The sequence below is a fragment of the Cariama cristata genome, unplaced genomic scaffold (genome assembly GCF_000690535.1).
Source record: "Cariama cristata isolate BGI_N322 unplaced genomic scaffold, ASM69053v1 scaffold7657, whole genome shotgun sequence".
Lineage (NCBI taxonomy): Eukaryota > Metazoa > Chordata > Aves > Cariamiformes > Cariamidae > Cariama > Cariama cristata.
Window position 1 is genome coordinate 40,217 of NW_009628436.1, and position 9,122 is coordinate 49,338.

Below are 9,122 nucleotides of genomic sequence, written 5' to 3' on the forward strand. Positions count from 1 at the left end.
GCAATAGATACTTTATTTGTAGTATTGAAACAAAAGCCTCACTAAGACATCATCAGATTTTTAATGCAGGTTTAATGGAAATAGTGCTTCATAAATTGGGTTTTAATGTGCTTGGCTTGAAGTATATGCTAAGATTTCTGGATACTAAGAATAGATTTATTTTTTTTTCCCTATTTTGAGCCTTAATGTTTCCCATGTAAGTTTTTCTTCACAAGCATAAGAAAATTAGAAATTTACTTTTAAGAAATGAAGATATAGTAGCCCTATCTTGTAATCCTAGGACTTCAAAAGTGAGATTTAAAGAAAATAAGATATATTGTAAAACTTAGGATAAAATCTTAAGAGCTCACAATACTGAGACTGCCAATGTAAGCAGAGTTCAAAAATATGCCTTATTTTACCTAACTGGTCCACTAAAGAATATCCATGACATGAATACATTTACATGAAAAATGTTTGTCCTGAGCAACTTTGGTCAGAAGACTAACCTAAAGTAGCCCTGCCTTTATTAAAAGAACCCACTGTCCTGGACCAAGTTTTTCTTTAATGAGGTTGGGGGGAGCCATGCATTATATTCTTCCCTTTCTGTCAAGGGTATCATTGACTTATTTCTTGCATAATGTTATTGTTGGCTGAGAATCTGAGGAAAGGTGTTGTGTGTATTCAGTTACACACACAACTTTGTGAAAACAAGCATTTTTCTTGGCAAAAAATTGTAATAAGCAAAATCAAAATGCAATTCTCTGCATGTCCGTAACAATAGCAGTGCTGGCAAGTTTCTCACTTTCAAGGAGTTATTGAAGTTTACTTATTACTCTTGATTGGAAATTAAAATAAATATATATTTAAGTCCAATCCAAACAAAAGTCTGCATCAAAGATTATTTGTGTGCAAGAAAAATGAATACATATATAGACATTATTTAGCATATAGTTTACATTTTGTTTTCTTTTCTATGGTGTATAGGTGCAGTACTCTTATCCAGTGTACAAGGATTAGCAATTAATGTTGATCCAGTCCTGTATACTTGGCTTACCTACCAACCTCAGAAACGAGCTAGTAGACACATTCAGCAGGTATGTATTTTTGGAGGGAAGAGTGGAGAGGGGGGAAACTTTCTCTTCCGTATATGCCAGTAGTACATTCTTGTTCCACCTATTTGTTTTCTGTCTTTGTAGTTTACTGCACATACCATTGATCTTATTTGAATTATTTAAAAATGTTAAGTTTTGCATATTAGCATTTTCATTTTAACGTTTTCATCTATAATGTTTAATTAAAAGAATAGAGAGAATGTTTTCTGATGGTCACTGTTTAGGATCAGTATTTTGCAACTACATTTAACTACTGAGACCTCATAAGCCTCTTGAGTCTGAATACTATATCATGTTTTGATCATTTGGGATGATCTATCAAGTAATTGCATAATTTGTTATAAAATCATTACTCTTATTAAACCCCATTTTAATAGGAGATGAACCAAACAGTTCATAACTTGACATCAGTGAATGCTGTAACAGATTCTGTTGATAATGTCAAAACATGTATTTGCATACAAAGTGCTTGGAAGAGATACAAGAAGATAAGGCTGTGGGGTCTGTGTGGCATAATGTTTTCTTTGACATGTTCTTGACCTTAATTTTCATGTCCCGTACTCCTGACCTGGAAAGAACAGAGGGTTTGCCTGATTTTATGCTTACTTTTAACTGTTGTTTGGCAGACTGGTAGAGTGTTCTAAAGCTTAAATTTGTCATAGTTGATCAAACCAGTGGTCTGTGTAGCCTGATGTTCTGTCTCACTTACAAGTGGTCAATTATTAAGTGGCCAATATAAGAAACTTTCAATATTTGTCTCATAATTACAGAACACTGTGCACATCAGGGAAGTTTCATACTGGGCCCTTGAAGTGGGAGGATTAACATGATCTGTAAACATTTCTGTTTCTTGTGTGTAAGTGACCTTGTTAGGTAGTAATTGTCAAACATTAATTTGAGTCTTGTTAAGCTCAATCTGCACCAGCACCATCTGAGAAACTTCAGTGTGTGAATTGTGGCTTTATTGTTTTAATAACTTAACGTTGTTTTTAAATGTGTTGAGTTATTCTTCATTCCTGCATCATAACTAGAGCAGCACAACATTTCCTGGTATACCTCTTTTTTTAAAACAGACCATTTATTTACTTTTGCAATACTGTTGTGTATCCTTCCAAAATGGAATTGAGCCTGGTTATTTCAAATGTTCGTATAGAAGTCTTTCCTTAATGTATGTAATCAGCTGTTACTCAGTGCTTTCTCTTTTGATTGCCCTTGTATACTGAGTGACTAGAAAGGTTTAGTGACTATGTTAGGAAACTTGTTTGTCCATGGTTTTGACCACTAGTGGCAAAATTTTTAACCAAATCTGGATTAAGTATTTATTTTGTAATTTGTGTCATTACCTTATACAGCCTTCTAAATTTTTTTCTGATCTATTTCTGATTAAAATAATGTTTTTAATGCTATTAGTATTTAGAGTTGCTTAGTTGTTTGAAATTATTTTAAATGTGAATTTATAAACCTGTCGACATCATACTAGTTTCACCATTAACATAACTGTGATAATAGACTGCACATAATAATAAAAATTACAATATCTGTAGTAGTCATGAAGAAACTTTATTTGAAAAGAGATCTATACCTGTATTAAACTGTGCTTAACCAAAGACTTTTTTTGTTTATGTAGTACTGTAATGATCCTAGGATAAGGATTCTAGTCAAAATTAGGTCCTTGTATATTACTTATTGGAAAAGGTTTAGCTTGTTACCGTAGTCTAGTTTGTATAACAAACCAAAAATGCTCTGTACAACCTTCAAAATTTTTGAACGTTTAATGGAACAACTGTAAGACATGATGCTTTCAAGCAAGTGTTATGGTCAAAATGTTATTGATTGATAAAGCGCTTTTCGTCCTCTCTTCTAACTGTCAGTCTTATACAATTGCAACAAAAGAAAAGAAAATGCATCGCTTTAGAATTTCTTTGTGTGATTCAGAGATCTTAAATGTTAAGATATTTTAAATTTTAATGTCTACTTAATACAATTTATTACTCTGTCATTTTGAGTAAGTCAAAATTGTCAGTTTTATCTGAAAACAGAGTCAGAAAATCTTTCAGTAAATTTGGTTCTGTGTACACATTCTATCAAATAATAACATTATGAATTCAATAAGTTAAATCAACTTATTAATTTATTTGGGACCACGACTATAGCCATGTAAACTTCTAATTGCGTACAGGGTAGGGCTGGGGTTGTCTAGCTCACCGCAGAGACAGCTATGCCTTTACATACCAGAACTTCTCCAGTTTTGTTTGCCTTTTAACTATTATTCTGGGATTCTTAGATTTATGGTGCCAATTTGGTAGTATGTATATTTTATATCTTTGCTGAAATACTCACTATGTGTAATGCAACTGTGTTGGCGTGGTTTTGTGTGAAAGCATGAAAAATTAGAAATATCAGAACATACTTCATAAGCTGAAATGGGATAGGACAGAAGTGAGCATAAAACTAAGTAAGTTTTTACAAAACACATAAATTTTCAATGATTTTTCTATAAAGCTGTGCTGTGCCATCTTTAAGATTAATGTGATGAAGCCACCAAGAAATGTAATTCTCTTTGGCCTTACTGAGATTTTATTCAACTGGAACAGAACAATGAGCGATTGGCGTGAGGGGGTACACACAGCCCAGTGAGGACGACCCCTTTGCATTTATTACTGTTAGACAATTGCTAAACCTGCCTCTGTTTGCACCTTGATTCCCAGCAGCTCATAATTGCAGAACTAGTGTGGTAGCTGAGGCCGTTATGTTACTTGGTTTGTACGGATGTTACTTCTTTACACTTTCCCCACTCCTTTTTACCCACTGTGTCCATTTTGTACAATTAGGTTATAAACTCTTTAACTGCGTTTATGTAGCATCTAGTACACTACGTCACATGTCCTGATATGTTCTTAGATGGTGACTGAAAAATGTGATGAATGATAAATGAAGATTTTAAAAGTCTGACTAAAGGCAAACACCAAAAGGAGAGAGAAGCTATTTAAATGAAAAGTTAAGTTTGGCACAATATTCTGTGAATATAAACAGATTCTTCGTATATTTAGGCTATAAGTAAAAGATTTTAAAGTCATGAGTATTAAGGCTACAGTAAATTTTTTTTTTGCTGCTTCTATTATTATTAGAAGGAAATTTTCCGACTTGTTCCTATAGGGAATTTTATGTCTTTAAGAACAATACGTATGACAGTTGTTTGCAGGAGAAGGGGATTGGACTTGGTGTTTATCTAAAGAAAATGTTAGAATTTAGAAATTCATTTAATGTACAACTCTTCTACATAAGGTCTGTTTCTGTACAGTGTGCAAGTGACATCATTCTTCCTCACATTTATTTTAAACTAACTTGGGAAAAAAAAAAAAAGGAAAATTTAGAAGTGGTATTCTTCCTCACATTTATTTTGAACTAACTTGGGAAAAAAAAAAAAAAGGAAAATTTAGAAGTGGAACTAGTCTTGAAGACTTCTGCATAACTTTTAAAATACAATGGATTATTCAGTGCCAGATGCTTTCCGTGAATGGCATTGCAGGATGTTACCTTCTTGTTGCAAAGTGACGGTACAAGCCAAAATGTGACTGCTATTATGGATTTGAATAATGATCTGTGTGGTTGCTGTTGTGGCTATATGGTCACTGCCCTAGGGTAAATGGATGTAAATATAACTTGTTTTTCTCTATCCATTCTGAATTTCAACATGCATCTCTTAAGTTTTCAATTGTCCCCTTTGAAACACAGAAATAAAGAGAACATTGCAGTCTAAAAATCCATGAGGCACTCTCTCAGGGCTTGAACAAATCTGCATATTGCTTTTGAGTTTCTGTAATGGCTACTGGAAATATGTGGTGTAGTTCTGAAGTTTCTTTGCTGAAGTGAAAGTGTTGTGTAAAATAAGCCTCTTCTGTATAGTCTTGTCCATTATCGCCTCTTATCTAATTGGTGATATTGGACATAGGTCAGTATAACGCCATTCTGAGGCTCATAACTGAATTTTAATCATGAGTAGTAACGCTTCTTTAGAAAATTCAGTTTGGAAGAAATGAAGTAACAAGTCTATATGTACAAAACACAAACAAGCAGAGAGCTTTTGTTGCATGCTTTTGATGCCCTTATTTTAATGTTTGTTACGAGTTTATAATTTGTAAATTTTCTCAGTAATAGAGGAAGCTACTGAAACAGTTTCTAGTAAGAAGTTCGGCTGTCTGTCTGTAAACTGTATGGTATAACATACAGCACGTTTTCTTTAAAAGGTGATAAGGCAAAGCCAATGCTGCTTATGTTTGTATTAGTCAGGAATAGAGTTAACATCTCTACTTGAACTGAACTCAAGGCAAACTCTTTAGTTTTCTTATGTGTGAAGTCTGCAAAATCCTGTTAGTTATTACAGTAAGTTGTAGGAGGTCTTGCTCAATAAAGAGCCTGTTCCAGCGCTCAACCACCCTCGCAGTAAAAACGTGTTTCTTTACGTTCAGAGGGAACCTCCTGTGTTTCAGTCTGTACCCATTGTCCTGTCACTGGGCACCACTGAAAAGAGGCTGGCTCCATCTTTTTTGCACTCTCCCCTCCAGTATTTTTATATATTCATGAGGTTTGCCGTGAGCCTTCTCTTCTCCAGGCTGAACAATCCGGGCTCTCTGAACCTTTCTTTGTATGGAAGACGCTGTAGTCCCTTAATCATCTTTGTGGCCCTTTGCTGGACTCTCTCCAGTATGTCCATGTCTCTCTTTTTCTGGGGAGTCCAGAACTAGACCCAGCACTGAGTAGAGGGGAAGGATTACCTCCCTTGACTTGCTGGCAATACTTTGTCTAGTGCAGCCCAGGATACTATTTGCCACCTTTGCAGTAAGGGCACTTTGCTGACTCTTGCTCAACCTGGTGTCCAACCTGGGACCTTTTCTGCAGAGCTGCTTTCCAGCTGGGCAGCCCCCAGCATATACTGGTGCATGAAGTTGTTCCTCCCCAGGTACAGGACTTTGTGCTTCTCAGTGGTGAACTATGAGGTTCCTGACAGCCCATTTCTCCAGCCTGTCATGGTCCCTCTGGATGGCAGCACAACCCTTTGGCATATCAACCACTCCTCCCATTAATGAAGATATTGAACGAGATTGGACCCATTATTGACCGTCGGGGTATGTTGCTACTTACTGGAGTCCAGCTAGACTTCGTGCCACTGATCACTGCCCCCTGGGCCCAGCCATTCAGCCAGTTTTCAGTCCACTTCACTGTCTACTCATCCAGCCCATACTTCATGAGCTTCTCTGTGAAGATTTTATGGGAGACAGTGTCAAAGGCCTTACTGAAGTCAAGATAGACAATATCGACTGCTCTCCCTTCATCTACTAAGCCAGTGATTTCATCATAAAATGTTATCACATTGGTCAAGAGTGACTTCCATTTGGTGAAACTATGCTGATTACTCCCAGTCACCTCCTTGTCCTTCATATGCCTGGAAGTGATTTCCAGGATTAGTTGTTCCCTCACCTTCCCAAGGATTGAGGTGAAGCTGATGGGCATGTAGTTCCCTGGGTCTTCCTTCTTGAAGACAGAAGTGACATTTGCTTTCTTCCAGTCCTCAGGCACCTCTCCCAATTGCCATGATTGTTCAAAGAACATTGAAAATGACCTTGTGATGACATCTGCCAGCTCTCTCAGCACTCATGGGTGCATCCCCTGAAGGCCCATGGAGTTACATATGTCTAGTTTGCTTAAGTATTCCCTGACCTGATCCTCTTCCACTGAGGGTATATCTTCCTTGCTCCATCCTTTCCCGCTGGTTTCTGGGAGCTGGGATTCAAGGCTGGTCTTGCTAGTAAAGGCTGAGGTGTATTCCCATAGATAATGAAGTATTTTAGTTGGCTTTTTTAACTCTTTTGTCCTCCCACTCTTTTCCTTTTCTAAACGCAAGTGAATGCAATAAGTTATTTATGATTGTGTAATCCTTATACAATTTATACACATTTTTCAAAAATGTTTTATGTTGATTTAGTATCTAACAGCTCTGAATAATGTACAAACAGAAAAAAATACAGTTGATTAGTGTCAGAAAAGGAAAAAAAAAAACACAACGGATTGGTAACAGGGACAGGAAGAGGTAAGGAAAAGATGTTTGTTATCATGACAGTATTTTCACCTTATCTTTCCAGATAATCAGTGTAGCAAGTATTACATGCTGCTTTGTCTAGAGAAAGACACTATTGGTAGATGACATTTCCTGTTTGCAGCACTGTACTGTGTGTACAGTGTGCAGTAATCAATACTAGAAACCTTTGCCAGCTAATGTGTTAAAAACAAAAAAAACCACCAGAACACCCAAGACACAATATATATTAAAGTGGCAGCAATCATTGGAATTGATTTTGTTAAATTATATTAGTTTATTCTTCAGTAATACTGAGCTGGAGTAACTTGAGTCTTGGTGCAGAGCAAGGAGTAAACTTTATAAATCAAAGTACTGTAACTTAAAGTTCAAAACTTAATTTCAAAATCCTCAGTTTTTGATTTGTAAGCCAGAGACATCTTAGAGATGTTTTAAATCAGCTCCTTCTGAACATTGTGCCTATGATGATACTTACATCAAATTGTTAGTTTAAAATAAAGACCACAACAACCAGAACTTACTAGAACCATAGAATGGTTTGGGTTGGAAGAGATGCTAAAGAGGGACACATTCCCATAGACCAGGTTGCTCAAAGCCCCATCCAACCCGATTTAATGTATATGGTAAAAAAGAGTGAATTTGTCATGCCATCTTGTTATTAACCTATTATGTGTTAGTTCTATTGGTTAATGGATTAATTATCAACTTTTTAGTACTTCATATGCCAAGAATAAATGTAAAAATACACTTTTTGATTTTACTCTCCTTTAGTTCAAAACCTGAAGTATAGGTGACCAGCATTCTGGAGAAAGTCATTCAAGGGTAAATTTTTTTGTACTGACATTTGGTGTGTTTTACCTACAAAATGGAAATACTAAGAAAGGTTTAAAGATATTAATATTTATAAAGAACATTATATTGGACACATGGGTAATTTTTTTGAATGTAGATGTTTTGCTCTTCAGCTGTACATTTTAAGAATTAATGCATTAAGAAGAAATCTGATAAAAATGTAATTATTCTGCTTTATATACAGTCCATGTGATTGGTCAAAGGAAGATTAGAATGAGCCAGATACATTGCACTCCATCTGTATGGTCCACATCAAAATCACATATTTTACATTATCTAGGTGTTAAAAATAATCACATTTTTGGTGCCCTGGATTTGTTAGACTTCTATGAAATGTTTTTCTTACCACTGTTTTTCTCAGTAACTGCTAATAATCCGTGAAGTTGGAGCAGCAAATTCAAGACACATCTTACATATCCTGCTTGATGATTGATGAACCTATGCTAGATTTTAAGCAGGGTTTAAACTGGCACAGAAGTTTGAGGTTTGGTTTTTTTTCAGATGTTCTTGTATGTGTCAGCCAAAATTGGTGTTCATTTTTTAAAAAATACTTCAGTCTATATGGATTGTTTTTGTAAAGTGAGCTGTATGTGTAGCAGCATTAGATGTGTTAGTGTAGTATGTGCACCAGTTGCTTACTTGCTGTTTTTTCACAATTCTTTAACTCAGCATATCTATAATATATGCTTAAACCCCTTGTGTTACTTTGGTCTGAAAGCCCTGTTGAAAAGGTATGGGCTTTAATGCTTTATGAAAGGTTAATCTGAACAGAATTTGCAAAAGATACCACTATAGAGAGCGACTTCTTGCATGTGTGCTGTTTACTGCATAATATTGCCTCCCTATTAAAAAGTAAAACAAAGCTACATTTAGAGGCTTTGTTTCCAATAATTTAATATTTTATTTTTACTATTTTTTTGAAGATATTTTCAGATGTGGCTTCTGGCAACAAGATTTTGTTTCTAGTAATTTTTTAATGTTTTTTGATATTTTATTTTGACTATTTTTTTGAAACCTTTTTTCAGATATGGCTTTTTTTTTTTTTTTTAAACGGCGGGGGTTTTTCTTACTTTTCTTTCCTT

General features: G+C 35.4%; 1 protein-coding gene across 1 annotated transcript in view; it reads left to right on the plus strand.

Annotated features, from left to right (window-relative positions):
- Positions 1-9,122, plus strand: part of LOC104165251 (vacuolar protein sorting-associated protein 13B-like) — a 270,979-nt gene that overhangs the window by 2,299 nt on the left and 259,558 nt on the right. Inside the window, exons 2-3 of the mRNA XM_009704826.1 lie at positions 967-1,076; positions 2,901-2,903. Of these exons, the coding sequence (XP_009703128.1) occupies positions 967-1,076; positions 2,901-2,903 (113 nt within the window). The remainder of the gene's footprint in view (positions 1-966; positions 1,077-2,900; positions 2,904-9,122) is intronic.